Genomic DNA, 20671 nt, shown 5'->3' on the forward strand with positions numbered 1-20671 from the left:
TCATTTCTCTCGTATGCTCTCGAGTTTCCTCTTCAGCGGTTACTTCATTTATTGATTTATATTTTACAAAAAACCTTAACTTTGAAGATATTTTTTTATCTATGTCATATAATCAACATAATTATTCATTTGAATATATTCCAATTCCTTATTTATTATGATCATGCGACACATGGTTTTGGTATAAGGTGAGGCTTTTATATACCTCTTAATCTATGTTCAAATAGGTGCTCAGAAACGATTTTTTTTTTAAAATAGAATTGCATTGAAATAATTTAATAGAACAAGCCCAGCCTGTTGGAATTTTCGAAAACTAGCCTCCACCGATCCCTAGGATCGGTGTAGCAAAAAAAACACATCCTACACCGATCCCTAGGATCAGTGCAGCCCATTTATCACTCCACCATTCCCTTGCCGCAGAATGTCACAGAAAATCAGAAAATCAAAACAAAATAGCCCTCCACCGATCCTGTGGATCGGTGTAGGTTTTTTTTTTTTTTTTTTTTTTTTTTTTTTTTAAACAGAAATTTCTAATTTTTTTTTTATTAAAATATTAAAAATGTTGAATATATTTCTTTGAAAATAGATGAAATACAATATAATTTGATTTATTAGAAAGACTGCAACAAATAACCCGGATCAATATTTTTCAAGCCGGATTTTTCGCGGCTGTAAGAAAAATTAATATATTTCTTTATGTGTTATTGGAAAAAAATAAAAATGCTTAGATTCTGAGTTATTGATCCCGGTTCAAAAGTCACTTCTAGGTAATCTAGAAAATATTGTGATCCATCTAGTACATTTAATTAATAAAAAATTGTTTCTATTTTGAGAATTCTTTTTGAAAAACAATCATTAAATAAATTAAAGTTTTTTTTTTTTTTCAAAAATAGATACAACTTTTTATAAATTAAATGTCCTAGAAAGATCACAATATTTTCTGGATTACATAGAAGTGACTTTTGAACCGGGATCAATAACTCAGAATCTAAGCATTTTTATTTTTTTTCCAATAACACATAAAGAAATATATTAATTTTTCTTACAGCCGCGAAAAATCCGGCCTGAAAAATATTGATCCGGGTTATTTGTTGCAGTCTTTCTAATAAATCAAATTATATTGTATTTCATCTATTTTCAAAGAAATATATTCAACATTTCTAATATTTTAATAAAAAAATTAGAAATTTCTGTTTTAAAAAAAAAAAAAAAAAAAAAAAAAACCTACACCGATCCACAGGATCGGTGGAGGGCTATTTTGTTTTGATTTTCTGATTTTCTGTGACATTCTGTGACATTCTGCGGCAAGGGAATGGTGGAGTGATAAATGGGCTGCACTGATCCTAGGGATCGGTGTAGGATGTGTTTTTTTTGCTCCACCGATCCTAGGGATCGGTGGAGGCTAGTTTTCGAAAATTCCAACAGTCTGGGCTTGTTCTATTAAATTATTTCAATGCAATTCTATTTAAAAAAAAAAATCCTCAGAAACATGCGTATTCACCATAGTAACAATTTGCGAGTTAAACGTTTTTCATCTATAAACGTATCAAAATATAATAATTCGCGAGTTAAACGTACAATTCGCGAATTATTCGCGTATTTACCGAATTCTACAAATTAAACGCGGCTTTTACCGAAAAATTTGTTCCTTTTATCCTTCATCGCATCACGTGGTTGCTTTGAAAAAAAGTGCCGAAATTTAAAAAGCATTTATCAGCGGGGCCCATCTCCCGCATTGATAGGTGTTTAAGAAAAAGTTATTCATATGGGATTCATTGTGAAATAATCTATGTATTTTCTACGTAAAATTTTATTTTTAAACTCGTAGCACCTCTTATTTAAGCCCCGAATCATTCCCGAATTATACCCGAATTATACTCGTATCACGAATTTTTGATCCTGCCGAACCGAACCCGAATAATTCATTTGTCACTATGGTATTCACTATAATTTTCTACATTCTTTTAAGCATGGTAATCAAACGTTGTGACTTTTCATATTATCAACACAATTATTCATTTGATTATATTCCATTTTCTTATTTATTATGATCATGCAGTCCATGGTTTTGATGTAAGGCAAGGCTTTTATTTACCTCTTAATTTGTGTTGAAATAGGTGTTCAAAAACATGTGTATTCCCTATAGTTTTGTACATACTTTTAAGTATGGTAATCAGACGTTGTGACTTTTGATACAGTGACTTTTACTAGAAATTAAGCTTTTGATTTTACTATTACTTCTTGATTCAAAACATGTCTATTTAATTATGTCCCAATTCACGTTTCTTACCCAACTTTGTCATTTATTGAGTGAAAATAGTCTCATTTTACTTTTGCAGCTCAATTTTTGCTGTCCATTCCACGATGATTTTCCTTAGCTCTCAACTACTGATTTGTTCTCTAAGTTCTTTTAATTGTTATTAGTGTGAATTGTAACTTTTAGAATTAAGGACATGGAATATAATCAAATGAATAATTGTATTGATAATATGACATAGATAAATTAAACAAATCTTTAAAGTTCTTTGTAAGGTATAGACTAATAAATGAAGTAATTAACCATGTTATATTTTTTGTTATATTTAACAACTCATGCTGATAGTTAACCTAATTTTTCCACCAAAAATGCATATCGACCAAAAAGGGGACAAAAGAGTATCATACTCATTTAAGTTCATGCTCTCTGAAAATGGAAAAACATTGCCTACACAATTATACAATCTCTTCTCACTTTGATCTTCCTTGCACAGCCTCAGCCCTGCTATAAGGGTAGCCAGTAGTTGTTTTGCCCCTCGTTTTCTCTGAAGTTCATAATATCATATTTACCTGCATGGATCTAAGTAGGTACTGTATGGAGTAGCTATTGGCCAAATAAATTAATATTGGTAGTATTTTTTTCTCTCTTGTCAGTTTGTTTTATGTATTTTGACCATTGATATTGGCCATCGTTATCTTATCCTTGTAAGAAGAAAGAAATGGGGATTGGGGAGTGCTGTTTGCGAAAGTAGTATTTAGCATAATGACAAACAAATAATTTGGGTTTGGTTTAACAGATTAAAATATTTGTGATTTGAGTATAATTCGATACAACAAGGAAGAAAAAAAAAATCAAGTCCATAAAAATGCAATTTTTTTTTTTGCGTTTCCTCGTGAATAATTTGTGATTCGCGTTTTATTCGCAAATAAAACGTATTATACCTTTTTTTGCGTTTAATTCGAAATTCGGTTCGAAATTGTTTAAAAAAACAAATAATTTGTGAATTTATGGCGTAGTTTGTTAGTATGGTACATAGTACAAGTATGAACACATTAATTAATGATTATTCCGTTAAAATTTGACATAATGAATTAATGATGATTCATAAACATAACCGTGGTAGCAGATGGATTGATTTCAATGCCTCATAGAGACCGCATGTTACCCGCATAAAGCTAACTAACTTTTGATAAATAAACCAATAACAAAAATAATAATTAATCTCTTGACCCATTTATATATTATTTTTCGCTCTGTTGGAACTTGGAATGGAATGCGGATCTTCCATATTTAGCAATTTTTATTGATTTTGGGTAATTTTATTTTGAAGCATAAAACTTTTTATGATTCTGTTTGAAATGCGGTGCTGATAAAGTTAAACAGACCAATTGGATCTTTGAATCAGCGAAAAAGTAACACGAATTTGCTCTCCAGTTCTCCTTTCTCTCTCTCTCTCTTTCGATCTTTGGTCCCTCTCGAGTCTCACCCGATCTTTCGATCTTTCGAAACTTGGAAGCATCTCCGCTACTGGTATTGTAACTTCCCTTTTCCTCTTTAGTTACAGCGTTTTGCATAACTGTTCTATACTTCTATCGTGCTCATAACTTATGGCATAACTCCGATTGGTGGATAGCACCAGCTGGTTTTATGTTGTACTTGTTTCTCTGTTCCCTTTCTAGGCCCATTCTGAACTTTGGCCCAATATATCTTAATAAAAACAAACATTCAATCTCAACCCTTCATTTCTATCCTAATCAATTCCCACCGTTGATTCACCTTATCCTCTCTCTCGCTTTTGCCTTTTCGTCTCCGACTAATAGTAAGAGAAACCTTTATTCGTTTCTCGCTCCCTCCCTCTCCGTCGCCGGCGGTAAATTCCCTCCTTTCTCTCTCTCTCTCTCTCTCTCTCTCGCTCTCCACCCAGCCCCACTTAGAGGATTTCTTCTTCTTCTTGATCCATTGCAGAGTTATGGCAGAGGACATGGCTTTACTCGATGATCTCTTTCACGATTTCGAACCGCTGCAAAACAAAGGTACTGTCTTTCCATTCTATCTGTATCACTGACAATTGTATACTATTCTCATCATGCTCTGCCTTTTTTCCTTACTGACAGAGAAAGAAGCAGTTAAGTTTAAACCAAAGAATGTGAAGAACCTGCCCAAACCTTCTCTTCGTCAGTCTCAGGTGGGTCCCACTTCTCTTTTTTCTCTCCTTTCAATTTGACCGCTACCAGTAGCACTATGATGAATAGTAACAATTATCATGCGATTTAGGGAAATGGTTTATCATATGGTTGTTTAACTGTAATAACTTTTTTTACTTGAACAATTTGCAGCATGCAGATCCCCCTTTAGGTGCCCACATAGACAACTCTTCTTTTCCCAACTCGGCAACTGGTACACACATGATTTTTCTCTCCTAACAAATGTATCATTTGCTATAGATTTAGGTCTTTTCGGGAATATATACAACTGTAGGGTGTGATTTGCAGAAAAACATTGAAGTCCCAAAACTGGTCATTTCTTTGTTATACCAAGATCACCGGTGCACCATGTGTATTTTTTTATGATTTCTCTATTTATTTCCTTTTTCATTGGCAATGTAATTGTACAAGCAGATAAGTTTGAAGGTTCTTCTAATCCAAAAACTAAGTTGCAACCACAAAGGAGGAAACAACCAGCTGCACCTCGTTCTGATGGACCCTCTGATATCAATAGAACTGAAATACCAGATCATGAAACTGAACGGAATTTTGGTTCTGGGGATGATTTCAGTAAGTCAGATTTCGAGGTAATTTCTACTTGTACATTTTTTTTTTAAACTTTTTTCTTTCTTGAATAATATCCTTTTTCACGACTGATTGTTATCTATTTCAGGCACCGACCTCATTTCCAGAGATTGATTTTCTTGATAATGTTTCTCTGGACCCACTTTTTTCTAGGGGTATTCCTTTTACAATTTCTTTAGATACTTATTATTATAGTAATAACTAGATTATACATAGTGCTGGTACCAAATATGATGGGTTTCATGTCATTTATCAAGGCGACTAATGAACTATTTTTCCTTTTACAGCTGAGCCGACCATTAATTTGCAACTTAAAGAAAATGAAAAAAAGGGCAAGGGCAAAAAGGTCCGTTTCTCTGTTCCCGAGGAATATAGTGCTGAGTCACCAGATAGACTGATTAATCAAGGTTCTGTTACTTCTGAGGAGGTGAGTCCAATTCATTTTTTCTTAGACTGGCTGTGTAATTTATATTTTAACCCTACTGAATTACGTAGGGATTGGTAATGGTAGCGCCCCTGTATTGAATTTATTATTAGTAAATGCATTCCAGTGTTTTTGTATTTAGTTTGTGGTGGTGGTTATGAAATGGAAATTGTATGTTGCTCGACATTAGTAAGAGTCTTTACTCCATTTATTGATTGTACATATTGTACATATATCGCTGCTTTCTCATTTCATTTGCTCTCTTTAATTAGATTCAAGCAAATGATGCATCAGAATTCGATTTTGAAGAGCATACACAAAATGATGAACAAGGCACGAATTACGAAAACACAGGAAATGAGGAAAACGAAGATGCACCAAACCTTGATGACATTTTCAATTTTTCGGATGACAACGATCCAATAATTGAAACAGATGAAGCTAATGAAGACCCCATTAATGGAGGTTATGCTGGAGAGAAAAAGGATACGGGTAGGCCAGAGAAGGAAATGCCGATTGATGTTGAAAATCGTTCGAAAAGGAAAACCAGAGGCAGCACGGTTGCCGATGCAAATGTTGAAGAAGAGGGGTCACCTAAGAAAAAGGGGAAGCTATCTCATCGAATCCGGCGTAAGAGAAGGACAGGTATATTTTCATTATATATGAACTGGTACCAGTAGCATGTGAGCTCTGATGCCCTGATACAGTAGTGAAATATAATCCCAAAGGTTGCCAAGTTAAATTGTTTCTTGCATGCTTACCTATAGTTGGTATATATCTTGAAATAAACACTAGTTTTTAGCTGCTTTAATATCCTATGCATGCGTACCAAGAATTGGTATTTATCTTTTTTTTTTATTATTTTGTTGGAACAGTGGATCCTGTTTTACTACAGATGCCAGAGAATGAAATAAACCCAAAACAAATCAGCATAAGGAACCTCATTCTCTTGGCCGAGGCTAAGGAGAAGAAATGGGTATGGTTTTCTTCTCTATCTCGTTTGATTTTACTTGATTTGTATTGGCCTTTGAGAAATCTGTGTGGGCCCTTGGTAATATATTCTTTTTTTTGCATTTTTACTTATGCAGAACAAAGAGGCAGCCTCAGGGAATGGTGATGCAAGGTATTTGTAATCGATTTTTCATTTTGCTTTTTAATCTAATTAATTTTTTGCATTGTATTTTCATGACTGTCTAACAAAATTGGCATATCACTTTCAATTATTTCATGTGAAACAGTTCGATGCCCAGAAGGAGACAGCAGGACGAATTCGAGTTTTTTGATTTTGAAGGGGATGAAGAAGAACACAACCGGCAAGACTCGGCCCCACAGGAGACATTTCAAGCAACCGTTAAAAAGTTGAACTATCACACCTATATGAACAGAGCCTCCTCCAGTCGGTGGACCCAATCTGAAACCGAGTTGTTCTACAAGGTTACTTTTTTTTTTTCTTATTGATATCAATAAAGTTTACTACATTACATATAGAGTTTACAATATGCATTTATACAAAAGATTGTGCATATAGAGATTACAGTACAAATTTATACATCAGAGCACAATCTGAATAAACTGCAAAACTGAAAACAGTTTACCAGAAAGTATGAAACTGAAAAACTGAGACCAGTTTACCAAAAATCACAATCTGAAAAACTGAAAACAGCTTACCAGAAACCCTAAAAACAGAAAACAGTATACCAGAAAATCAGAAAAAGAAATGAAACAGTATACCAGAAAACATTACACACCTCTAAAGAGTGGGAAATTATATCGAAAATTCTACAAGGTTACTTGCTAAAATATATCTATGGAGTATTATAAAATAAAATAAAAAAATAACCACCTGAAGCATCTCAGAGGATCCAGCCCCTCCCCCTTTTTGATTGCCATTTCTTTTATCTAAATCTATTGTTTCGATTTATTTGGTTGTTTATGTTATAGGGGATACGTCAGTTTGGTACGGATTTTGCAATGATACAACAGCTATTCCCAAACCGAACAAGACACCAAATAAAATTAAAATTCAAGAGTGAAGATAAGAAGCATCCGACACGTGTACGTGATGCCATCACACATAGACTCACCGGTTAGCTCTTTTCTTTTCATTTTTAATTTGTTTATTAAGTTTTTACTGTATTTTATTTCTCAAATTTCTTTTGGGTGCAGATAATTCACAATTTGAGAAGGTTATAGAGATTTTGGAGATCCAAGCAGATAAAGTTGCACCGGAAGAATCGGAACCGACATATCAGGTTCCTCTCTAACTCTATAATACCTGCTTTTCAATAATATAATATTGATTTCTGATCAGTGTGCATTGTTTCTTATTAAAATAAGGCTGATCCATGGAAGAATGAAGAAGAAATAGAGGAAAATTTCGAAGCTTCCCCTAATGATTTGGATAATTCTGGCAAACACGACTCTGCGCCAAATGAAGATGATTTGGATGCAGTTTTTAATTGGGACAACGAAGAATTGGGGCAAGAAGATTTTGTGTTTTGATACTCATTTGTGAATCATCAAACCACAACTTCGGTTGCTTCAAATTTTTTCCAATTGCACCTAAATGAGGTTCTATTTGCAAATGCATCCTTCTGTTCATAAGGTGCAGTGCTCTCTCTCTCTCTCTACCACATTTTCTCAACCCCTCCTCTCTTTTAACTTATTGGAATTGTGTATCTGATTTATCAGTGCCATTTTACAGTGAGTTCTTGAAGGGTGCAACTGCAAAAAAAAATACGGAGGCGTATGATAGCTATCTATAGAGGCTGATAAGCAACTTCATAACTTATCTATGTTTTTAATCTTATGTACCAATTTTTAATTCATTAATATATTTTTTTGTTTTTGTTTTACTCAATGTTGAGTGTATTAAATTTAAAATCCTTGTATTGGCTTAGCAACAATTCATTTTTACCCTTTTTTTATCATTGTTCTCTATAGTTTAAAGGAATTGTATTCATTAATCTACGTTGCTGTTAAACAATTATTATCAAATCTCATTCTTTCGATCCGAATAAATGATCCAAATCTTTGTGCCTATATCATTTGAATTTGTATAATTTTAGAACTGTATTAACTTCAAATTTAAAATAGAAATGTCAAAATGAGACGGTTAGATATGATCTATATCAAATTATTAATTTTTTCTATGCACATATAAAAGCTCATGAAATTTCAATTTTATTCTGATTTGTATCAATAGTTATCAACATTGATGTGGATAAATTATATATGTTGATTTTTTAACTTATTAATTCATATAAATAAATTAAAGAGTGATAATTTTTTATGCAAATGTAGAGAAACTAATATAGATGGATTATGACAGTTTTATTTTGACATATAATTTTAAAAAAAAATGTTATTTAATAATTAAGAAATAGAAATATGTTAGAGGCAAAATAAAATAGAGCATTTGAACCATCCTCCAAAAGAGTTACCACAATGTTTGAATAAATCAAGAGTGATCATTTGAAGTCGTGTATCAATCATTCAAGTTACTCGTCACCTAGAAACTTATATATAAAAGAGGAATAAAACTAGTGTGTTCCTAAGTTCATCAAGTCTATTTGTAAACTTAATTTTAAAATTTATCAGATTGACTTCAAACAATGTCCAAATTGTTGAAATTATTCTATCTTACGAGTGATGTGTGTATATGCAAAAAATATTTTCAATTTAAATTAATTTTACATAGAGTCAAGTGGTCAAAAGACTTCCAATAAATAAATGCAATAAAATTAATTTATAGACCTTGTAATTTTGACCACTTGACTTTATACTAAATTAATTTGAAACTTTAAAATTTTCACATGTAGATGCGCGCATCACTCGTAAAATAGAAGGATTTTAATAGTTTGAATTCGTTGTTTGAAGCCAATCTGATAGATTTTAAAATTGAGTTCAGATAGATACATGATGAACTTAGGAATACCCTACCCTAGTTCTACTGTTAAAAAAAAAAAAAGGCCCTTATGCACCATGGTTTCGATTTTTGTGTGGTAATTAAAAATGAAATTGTATATTGGGATCTCAGTGGATTTCAAACGTAAAGCATGAAGACAAGCAACTCGAATAGCATATGATTGTAGGTTTTCAACGTGATATTAAATTAAGGAGATATCTAAATATTATTTTCTTTCTGTCATTTGCATAATGTATTTGCTCAGATCTAAATGGAGAGATTTTGCGAAAAAAAAAAAAAAAACGAATGGAGATAATTCTTGCACTTAACTTGCGACTGAAAATATCAATTTTCCAAATACACAGCTATGAGCAAATGGAATTAGCATTAATTTGTTATTACTATATCTCTCTCCAGCTTAAATTGGGACATAAAGAGATTAATTTTCACATCTCATTTCGGAATGCCCTACCTCGTATTTATTTTTGGAAGAGAACAAAAAAATGCATATTATTAATTTGAATTGATTTGAATGCAAAAATTGAAGAGGGCATATTAAATTATTAGATAATGTGATTAAATAAGAGGCTTTTTACAAACGTCTTAATTCATTTTTTGGTTGCAATATCTTACTAATATGTGAATATCTTGGAACCAAATTATAGTTTCAATAAACAAACAAAATTGTAACAAAAAAGTAACAAAAAAATGGTTAACAAATTACCCGTTATGTTAAAAAACAAAATTTATCCTTATCCGTACTCCATAAGCTAGCTAAAAAGAACTCTACTCATATCCGTTTTGTCTAATATGATACGGATCGGGTAAACGGATAAACGAGTGTCTTGACGCCCCTATGAAAATCATTAGCTCATGACCATTCTATAATCACAACACAATATGCTTAATAAAAAATAAAATAAAAAAGAATAAAAATACCATTTCATTTAATGGAAACAACAAATCCATCAAAAACATGAAATTTACTCAATGTAATCCCAAACATACATTATTATTAACGGAATGATACCGAGTGCACACAACATACATTAAAACTGAAACATAACGAACAAGGGACACACATGCAGGAAAAAAAATTAAAAGGGATTGAATAAAAACAAGAGCCAGAAAGAAGCATTTTAATTTTCCATTACCTTATCAGTAACATGCTCTAGATTAGGATGGTCCTTCAATTTCAGGCATTGAACAACACGCAGTGTGGTAAGTTGTGACATAGCCATCGGTTTCACCTTCCAAATCTCCAAGTTCTCCAATTTGAGAAGTTCTAAGAACCGCAACTGTGGAAACCCATTTGCGGAACAAATCATTTTCACCCCTCTATATGCTCCATCTTGTAAACTCAGATATTTCAGTGCTTGTAGTCTTTCTAGCGCGGACATAGGGTCTTCCTTCAAACCAGACTTGATTAAGGTGAGCTTCACAAGATTTGGTGGAAATTTAACATGATCTATGAACAGTTTCCGGCAAATCCATTCTCCCTCAAATTTAATTGAGTTTACCGTCTTAAGATTCGGGAAGGCCCTAATATCTACAAACTCTGACGGTACAATGTCACCTATAATTGTCATTGAGAGGAGATTATCCATGTGACTCAATAGGATAGAAATAGATTTCCAGTATGGATTTGATTTTGAGTCTGGATTGTCCCTATTTGAAAGTGCTAACTTTCTCAGGTTGCTCAAAATCTGCGGAAAGTTATCTAGCCATGACTCGTGAACTGTAACTGTTTTCAGGATTTGCAGGTCATCTATATTTGCTGTTGAGGGTGGGCCTTTAATTGGGGGGGCTAGGGTTGACATATACATGACGAAGTGTTTTCATGTTCCATAGAGATTCAGGTAAAGTTTTTATGTTTGTATCTCTAATATCCAAGGTTTTGAGCTTGTTCCCAATATTTTCAGGAAGCTCAGATATATTACTATCTCTCAATCCCAGATATTTTAGACCATGGAAATAAATGCTAAGTAGAAATGTGTGTGGCATTTCGCATTTCCTCAATTCCAACACTTTCAGACTCTGATTATGATTGATTTGTCCCAAAATGTTTTTTCCGGAAACATTCATATCAAAATCAAAACAGAGTATACGATCCCAGCTATCATTAAATTCCCCCTGCGTGTATTGTTTCTTGTGATCATTATTAAATGCTACACGGTTCGCAGAACCTGAACCCATTTCTTGCTCGTTTGGATTGACAACCAAAAACTTATCTTCGCGGGATTTTTTGATGCAAAATTCATGAATAGATTGTCGACTTACTCGGCAATATTTGTTTGCGCCTGAGTTTGATCTCTTTGAAACCCAAACTAACGACCTGCAAGCAACAAGAAAAATAAATAAACAACAAGTACATATATGTAAAAAGAACAAAATTTCAAGATGGACATGATCTTTTTACCGAATTTTTTATAAATATCCAAAGAAATAATTAAAATTTAAAAACTAACTAAAGTTGCGTAGGATTTCGAAATCTACTCAAACCGCAAAATTTTTTTGCGGTAATTCAGTCTAAAACCGCAAAAAAAAATTATGGTTTTACAATTCCAAAACCATGGTTTTTAAAAAAAAAAATGCAAATTTTTTTTGCGGTTTTAGAATTCCAAAACCACGGTTTTACAATTCCAAAATCACGGTTTAAAAAAACCGCAAAAAAATTTTGCAGTTTCAATTTTTTTTTTCATTTTTAAGATTTTTTAATTTAAATAGAAATATGTATAATTTATTTATTTTTTGTATTGAAATATTAGAAATATTTAATATATTTCTTTGAAAATACCTGAAGAAAAATTAACCCAGATCAATATTTTTTATGCCTGGTTTTTTGCGGCTGTAAGAAAAATTAATATATTTCTTTATGAGTTATTGGAAAAAAAATAAAAATGCTTGGATTCTGAGTTATTGATCCCGGTTTAAAAATCACTTCTAGGTAATACAAAAAATATTGTGATCCTTCTAGTACATATAATTTATAAAAAGTTGTATCTATTTTGAGAATTCTTTTTAATAACAATCATTAAATAACTTAAATTTTTATTTTTCTTTCAAAAATAGAAACAACTTTTTAGAAATTAAATGCACTAAAAGGATGACAATATTTTTTGTATTTACTTAGAAGTGACTTTTGAATCAGGATCAATAACTGACAATCCAAGCATTTTTAATTTTTTCCAATAACACATAAAGAAATATATTAATTTTTCTTACAGCTGCAAAAAATCTGGCTTGAAAAATGTTGATCCAAGTTATTTGTAGCAGTCTTTCTAATAAATCAAATTATATTGTATTCCATCTATTTTCAAAGAAATATATTAAATATTTCTAATATTTCAATACAAAAATAAATAAATTATAAATATTTCTATTTAAATAAAAAAATCTGAAAAATGAAAAAAAATTTGAAACTGATGGTTTTGGAATTAGCAAATTTTTTTTGTGCTTTTAGACTGAATTAGCGCAAACAAATTTTGCGGTTTGGGTAGATTTTGAAATTCGGTACAACTTTGGTTAGTTTTCTAAATTTAATTATTTTTTTGGATATTTATAAAAAATTCGGATCTTTTTATCTATAATAAAATAAAGAGTCAATAAGCATAAATGAATACAAAATTTCTTTGTTCTTGGGGAGTGCTGTATATTTTTAGATTGTATATTTCTAGTTGGTATTGTGCTAAAAAATTAAAAAAAAAAATGGTAGTAGAGTGACCATTATTAGAATTGAAAACTAGCAGTGCACCATTTTTTGTCTCCTCTCTTGAAAGTAGTAGAGACTGTAGAGTGACCGTTTACTTAAGAAGTACAAAAAATGGTGCTTTTATTGATCATCTAGTATACCAGAAAAAAATCAGTTTAATTGATGAAATTCAGTTTACAAAGGAATCATCCAATTATTATTGGGATGTTTTTTAAGCCAGAAATGGATAAATCATCCTCAGTTTAAGTAGTAGAGTGACCTAACAATAAATCACCTATAAATTATAAGATCAAATGTTAATTTTCGGAAATATTGAGAATATACCTTTGAACAAGTTGCTCTAGGTATTTATTTGCTGTCTCTTCTATAGTCTCTCCTTTCTGTTCTTCAACAATTTCATCAGCAATCCATATCTCTGTTAGAGACCTTGCAGGAATCTCATAATTCATTGGGTAACATGCTAAATAAAGAAAGCATGCTCTGAGAAAGTAAGACAAATCATCATAGCAGTAGGTATAAATGTGCCACATATGATTATCAGAAGCACCGTTTCTGGACTCTTTGATCTTGACCAGATCATCTTTCATCTTGACCAGATCATCTTTCACCCTGCTCCATGTGTCGTCGGGCCTTGGTTTGACCGAAAGGAGACTCATTACAGAGACAAGAGCCTCAGGCTGTCCTTCACAAGCCTGGGAAATCAGTTCAGGGAGATTGTCCAGTTCATCGTTTAACCTTTTGATCTTGACCAGATCATCTTTCACCCTTTCCCATGTGTCGTAGGCCGTTGGTTTGACCGAAAGGAGACTCCCTATAAGGAGAAGAGCCTCAGGCTGTCCTTCACAAGCCTTGCAAATCTGTTCAGGGAGATTGCCCAGTTCTGTATTTAACTCTAATAAGAACCGGAGCATTTCATAAGGGTTTTTGAGCTCACGAAGAGCTGGAAATGCTGTTATGAGAAGGATTGCTACGCTCTTCTCATCATTTGTAAGGCGCCTGATTGAACTATTTGCGTTGGGAAGAAGCAAGTCTTCCATGCTTTTTATGTCGTGAAGAGAGTTTATAACTGCATCTATGTCGACTTTGTGCTCTAACTCATCACCTGCTACTTCGGTGTGCTCCAAATAATTCATGGAAACCAACCTATCAACCTGACCATCTAGATTTATCTTTTCTTCTCTCATGTTACGATAACGCCACCAAACTGTGCACTTGCTGGAAGGGTCAAAAATCTCCCTCCTTTGAACTCCTAAATCTCTGGACCACCTTTTCAAATGCTGAATTTTATACAGCTTTTCGACCTCAGTGTGCCCCGGGTTTAGAAGGAAGAACAAATAGTAATTGTCTAGGTAACGAGTGTCTGATAAAAAAATTCTGAGGAAGGGTTTAGATAGAATTTCTTTTATAAAAGGTATAGCATCCATCTTTGTTTCAACTTTCTTAAAATAATTAACACCCTCCTTCCCTCTCTCCCTCCCTCCCTCCCTCACAACCAATTCAACCGCAAGCTCCACCAAGCAACTGCAATGCAAAAGAAACATTTAAAAAGTACTATTAATGATGCATGACAGAAATCTGACATTATCAAGGTGCTAAAATTTAAAAAAAAAATGTGATGTTTTGTTGACTAATTGTCTCGATTCCCACCCCATCATACTCTCTTTCAAACCGGAAAATAGATAACCGTGCACTAATTGTGCTGTTATTTTAAAATTAAATTTATTTTTATATACAATCTATCTAAATTATGAACGACATTTTATTTTAACGATTACCGAATTTGTTACCACTATTATCAAAACAATTTAATTAGTTATCAATGTGACTTACTTTTTTTGTTAACATTTAATTGTTATATTTTGCTGAATTATTGGAGTCTAGAACTTATAAAATACTAGTAAAAAATTAAGTGTGACGCTATATTCATGGCACAAATTACAATTTTGAGTGCACGGAAATTTTTTTTTAATTTATACCGAATTTGCCTTTCATTTAAAATTTTCATCTAAACATGACAATACACCTTTTAAAGAAGGTATTCAATACACTTCTAATTATGTGTATCTTTATTTTAAGTACTATCAAGTAAAGTATTTTTTAATGGCTTTTCGTATTTTTAGCATTTCACAAGATTATTTTTTTTGTGAAATTTTCAAACTTAATTTAATTTCTAAAATTATTATTTTCATTCAAAATATGCAGCATGGTAATGTAAAAAAAATAATCTTTTTGAAATAAAATTGGGTGATTAAACAAGTTGTCAAAAACAATATTAGACTCCAAACTTGACTAATTTATCAATTATCAAGTTTTCTACTTTTAAATTTCACGAGAAATATATGATTAGCTCATTAAAATCATCTTACGAGTATAAAAAATATATATATTGAGACTGTAAAAAAAAATTGAATTGATAGTTCATATATCTTATAATTTCTAGTAAAACTCATATGAGATGATAAATCAACAAATGTTTTGATTACAAAACCCTTTAAATTTAACAAATAAATATGAGAAAAAATAGCAGTAAAAATCTCGTTGAAATCAATAGGCAAACACAAAAGAGATCACAATTTTTTTTTTAAAATGATCACATAATATAACCCGCAAATATATTTTCTATTTAACAAGTTTTGTTGTTCAAAAATAAAATGGTGGAGCAAATAAAAGTAGTCAATTATTTTTTTTATAAAATATAGAATTATGAAAAAAGGAAAACCATTAGCTGAGTAAAATAAGACACCAACCATGGACATTTAATAATTTTTTTATGTAATTTGCACTTATTGTTAGCTCAAATTATATTAGAACATATCAGGAAAAAAAGAGGTCAATCAATTAAAGTGTAAATTAGACAGTGACAAAGAAATTTTTTCACACTCTCTCAATAATTTAATTTATGTTCTAAAATATATCATTTTTTTTGTAATACCATATATTTTGAATGAAACAATCATCCTAGAAATTAAATTAAGTTTGATAATTTCACAAAAAAGAAAAAAAAAACTAATCTTACCAAATACTAAAATGTGAAGAGCTATAAAAACTTACATGACTTGATAGCACTTACCATAAAGATACACAAATTAACTGTGTATTAAATACCTTGTTCAAAAGGTGTATTGTCTTATTTAAATGGAAAATTTAAATGAAGGACAAATTCGGTATAAATTAAAAAAAATTGCTGTTGCACTCAAAATTGTAACTTCTGTCCTTAGTATAGCGTCACTCAAAAATTAATCACATATATATGGTATGAACAAATAATGTCTGCATAGTGTAATTTAAATTCGCTGATATATTATAATAGATTAAAGCATACTATTGAATTCGCTTTAATGGGACACAATTTTGTGTCACAAATTCAAAACAATATAAAAACATAATATCTTAATCGATTTCATATCATGACAGAAAACTAGAAAATTAGATAATATAAAATACATTTTGCGCTCCCTAATTAATTATGTGTTCAATTTTAAATAATTTAATTGATAATCTAATTAAGTATGTATGTATCAAGTATAAAATGAAAAAGATTATAAAAGAGAATGATACGGAAAGAATATCTCGCTAATCAATTGATTTTTTAAATCTCCAAAGTAGATGAAATGTAAACGTAATTTTACTTTTGTTGTTCTACACTACACTGTAACAACAACAAAAATAAGTGCAAATGCTTGAAACATTTTTATTGCATAGAAATTTCAGAAAACCGTGTAGATAATAATAATTTTAGTTTTTATAATTATATACCTTATAGGATAACAGGTAGAAAATAGTTTTTACTAGTATCTTTATCTATTAAGCTAACATAAAAAATTTTATTAATGCCCGTACCAAATAAGCTAATTGAAACGAGTCATACCAATACCCGTCTTATTGTATATAGTACAAGTCAGATGAACAAATAAAAGGCCGTAGGAATGAATTGAAAAATTAATTTATTTCTTAAAATCGCAATCTTAGTGCAGTAGCATGAGTTTACTCCTTTGTAACAAAAGAAAAAAAAAATCAGTTTTATCGATGACGTCTTTTTACAAAGATATAACTTAATTTTTTGAAATAGAAATCATACTATTACTATTGGGATGTCATTAATTTATACCACAAAGGAAAATACTATAAACCAAACAGTCAATAATAAATTATAAGATCGAATGTCAATTTCAAGAAATATTAAGAATACCTTTGACCAAGTTACTCCAAGTACTTATTCACAGTCTCCTCTATAGTATCTCCTTTCTCTAATGTAACAAAATCTCACATCCAATTCAATCGAAAGCTCCACCAAATAACTGCAATACAAAAGAAATATCTAAAAAAAGTACAATAAAAAAGTGCAACACACACATATATATAAATTGGTCGAGTAATTGAATATTGAGCAATATAAATGAAGTAGACATATATATTAGTTTCGCAGGCTCACTTTTAGTTGTGGCAACGCATCAAACTCTATATATATTGTGGAGTGCAAAAAGAAAGCAACTTATAATGCATTCACATGGAAATCAATTTTTGACCAGATCTAAGTTAACTAAAGAGTCAACTTTATTAGCATTCCGAAGCTACCTAAAGAGTTAACTAAAGGTTCCTAAAGAGTCAACTTTATTATTTTTAACTAATGTGAAAACAAAATTAAATTGATTAAAGGTTTCTAAAACCATTAAATGTTATGAATGATGTGAATACGATGTTATGAATTTTATAGAGAATGTACGAAACAGAGAGTTTAAAAAATAAATAAAAAATACTAATAAAGAATTATTTGTCAATCTTTTTTATAATCTTAAAGTATTTTAAAATTAAGTTAAATTATATTTATAATTAAAAACTGTATTATAAGTTGTTTCAAATGTACATAAATTGCTAATTAAATTCCCAAATAACTCGACACTGTAATTAGAGTTTATAAAGTAACAACAATCATAATTTTTAGGTTTTAAAAAAATATATTTAAATAAATTTAGTGAACAGAAAAATGTGAACTAATCTTGTTATATTTATTGATATTCATAGCATGGGCCAATATGCGTAATGCATTGTATATATACCATGGCCTCACTCTAATATAATTATTATATAAATTAACTTCTGATGTTAAGTTTTAAGTATAAACTAATGTTCATAAGAAAATTTGAAAAGACAAAGATATGAAAGATTAGCTTGGTAATTAATCTGTACGGTGCTTTTAATTTGTTAGTTTGATTTATTATCCATAGAATAAAAAGTATCGAATAGCAATAGCCAAATATTTTTTGTTCTTTCAAGTTTTAATCTGTATGGTAAGATAAGTTTTAGACTGGATAGATAATAGTGTTGATGCACGAGCTTATTGCAATGACAGTGACCTAATTGTTAATATTGAGTTGTCAATTATGCTACAAAGAAAAAAAAAACTATACATCAAACAGTCACCTATAAATTATAAGATCGAATGTCAATTTCAAAAAAAATATGAAGAATACCTTTGACCAAGCTACTCCAAGTACTTATTTGCAGTCTCTTTCTTTCTCTGTTGTAACAAAAGCTAACACCCAATTCGACTGGAAGCTCCACCAAGTAACTGCAATACAAAAGAAATATTTAAAAAAGTAATATAAATAATGGTGCACAACTGAAATCTGACTTTAATTACCGAGTAGCAAAATATTTATCAAATGCTACCAACAGATCAGGCCCCACCATCAGTTAGGGTGCTCGACATTTTTGTGTGACTTTATTAACATTAATAATATATCCAAGTTTTCAATTTTCATAAATTTATACAAAGGAAGTAATATGTCTACCACTGGCTCACTTTTAGTTTTGGCAATGCATTCACATGGAAATTAACTTTTGACCAGATACAACTTGGGAGCTCAACTCAAGCATTATATTCCAAGGAGTTCGACATATAAGCTCAACTCAACTTGGCAATGCATTCACATGAAATATTGACAATGTAAATGAAGTAGACATATATATAAGTTCCGCAGGCTCACTTTCAGTTATGGCAACAAAAGAGTAACTTATAATAATGATTACCATGCATTCACATGGAAACCAACTTTTGACCAGATCTAAATTGCAATAATGTAACCTAAAGAGTATAGAGGAAGCTCAACTCAAGCATTCCTATCATACGCAAAATGAACCTTAATATATTCTTATAGAGTTACTATAGTATTAGGCGCAAACTAAAATTAAAGAGTATTTTTTTTCATAAATAATTCAACATTTATTTGTTACTACAGTTACAGGGACTTAATTTTTGAAACATAAATCATACTATTAATATTGGAATGTCATTTATGCCACAAAGGAAAAAAGTATACAAACAACAAAAACCTATAAATTATAAGATGCATGGAATGTCAATTTCAAGAAATATTAAAATACCTTTGACCAAGTTGCTCCAGGTACTAATTTGCAGTCTCCTCTGTAGTCTCTCCTTTCTCTGTGGTAACAAAATAACACCCAATTCGACTGGGAGCTCCACCAAATAGCTGCAATACAAAAGAAATATTTAATAAAGTACTATAAATGGTAAACAATTGGAATATGACTTTAATTATGGAGTAGGAAAAATTTGTCAAATGCTAACAACTTGAAGGCTGTTGAAGTATGAAACTCTAGACCTTAGAACCCCAGCCAACAGATCAATCAGGTGCCACCAACAGATCAAGCCGGAACAAGACAAAATGGGAAGGAAATCAGTAACGGAGATAGAAGTGAATCCTAGTTAGAGAGAAGAGAGGAGACACTCACCAGGTACCGTTGCAGTTTCAGGTTCACGACAGGAGAAATGACCCGGTGGACACGGCAAGAGAAGAGAGAAGAAGGGGAGCGTAAGTGAGGGAAAGGGGAGAATGTAGGGGTTGATTGATCAGGTGGTGTGCTAGAGAGGAACTTATGGTTAATATGTAATGATGAATTTATGATACATCTAAAAGCTAAGCTTTATTCCTATCCTCCAATTTGAATTCTAATAGATGCCAAATATTATCTTTCAAGTAAATTGTAGTCTACATTTAGACCTTTATTCCTATCCTCCAATTTGAATCCTAGTAGATGCCACCGCACATGGGATTTTTTTCACAAAATTTTTAATTTTATTTTATAATTTCATTATTTGTTCATCTGCAATATACACCATTTATACATAATTTACTTTAAAGAGAGAGGAATTAATTTGAAAGTTGTCTGACATTACATATTTATATATATGTCGAGGGAGTAATTGATATATTGAACAATTAATTAAAAACTAAACATGCTACCTCTCCATTTTATCTATGACATTTTTATTTTAACATTTTTTTCTACGTACCGCTGGCTCACTTTTAATTGTGGTAACGCATCAAATTATATATTGTGAAGTGCAACAAAAAAACAACTTATAATAATGATTACCTTCCTTTTATTTAAATAAGATTAAGATGGCATGGAAATCAACTTCAAAAAAAAGATGGCATGGAAATCAATTTTTGACCAGATCCAACTTTGGAATAAATTAACATATATATGCCTCAACTTTTTTAACTACCTAAAGAGTCGAGCAAGCTCAACTAAAGCATTCCAAGGAGTTAGAATAGTA

At 31.1% G+C, this 20671-nt stretch overlaps 3 protein-coding genes across 5 annotated transcripts in view; 2 read left to right on the forward strand and 1 right to left on the reverse strand.

Annotated features, from left to right (window-relative positions):
- LOC144563019 (uncharacterized) overlaps nucleotides 1-20671 on the forward strand; it is a 66671-nt gene that overhangs the window by 5325 nt on the left and 40675 nt on the right. The window lies entirely within an intron of this gene.
- LOC144563035 (uncharacterized) lies at nucleotides 4158-8478 on the forward strand. Of its 3 annotated transcripts, none has more exons than XR_013514241.1 (14): nucleotides 4158-4290; nucleotides 4372-4442; nucleotides 4594-4654; nucleotides 4876-5048; nucleotides 5135-5201; nucleotides 5334-5473; nucleotides 5743-6115; nucleotides 6346-6446; nucleotides 6559-6593; nucleotides 6709-6904; nucleotides 7412-7556; nucleotides 7637-7722; nucleotides 7808-8075; nucleotides 8162-8478. XR_013514241.1 is itself a non-coding variant. In XM_078312407.1 (13 exons), exons 1-13 carry the CDS (start codon nucleotides 4227-4229, stop codon nucleotides 7970-7972), a joined length of 1677 nt encoding a protein of 558 aa, XP_078168533.1. In that variant the 5' UTR covers nucleotides 4158-4226; the 3' UTR covers nucleotides 7973-8478. The 3 variants fall into 3 exon arrangements, 1 of the variants encoding a protein (XP_078168533.1); XR_013514240.1 differs by having other exon boundaries at nucleotides 8175-8478; XM_078312407.1 differs by having other exon boundaries at nucleotides 7808-8478.
- On the reverse strand, nucleotides 10517-14273 carry LOC144573217 (disease resistance protein RPP8-like). Its single transcript, XM_078322968.1, has 3 exons — nucleotides 13414-14273; nucleotides 11564-11712; nucleotides 10517-11121 (listed from the first exon to the last, which is right to left on the reverse strand). Exons 1-3 carry the CDS (start codon nucleotides 14271-14273, stop codon nucleotides 10517-10519), a joined length of 1614 nt encoding a protein of 537 aa, XP_078179094.1.

Source organism: Carex rostrata, chromosome 1, assembly GCF_964058835.1.
Source record: "Carex rostrata chromosome 1, lpCarRost1.2, whole genome shotgun sequence".
Lineage (NCBI taxonomy): Eukaryota > Viridiplantae > Streptophyta > Magnoliopsida > Poales > Cyperaceae > Carex > Carex rostrata.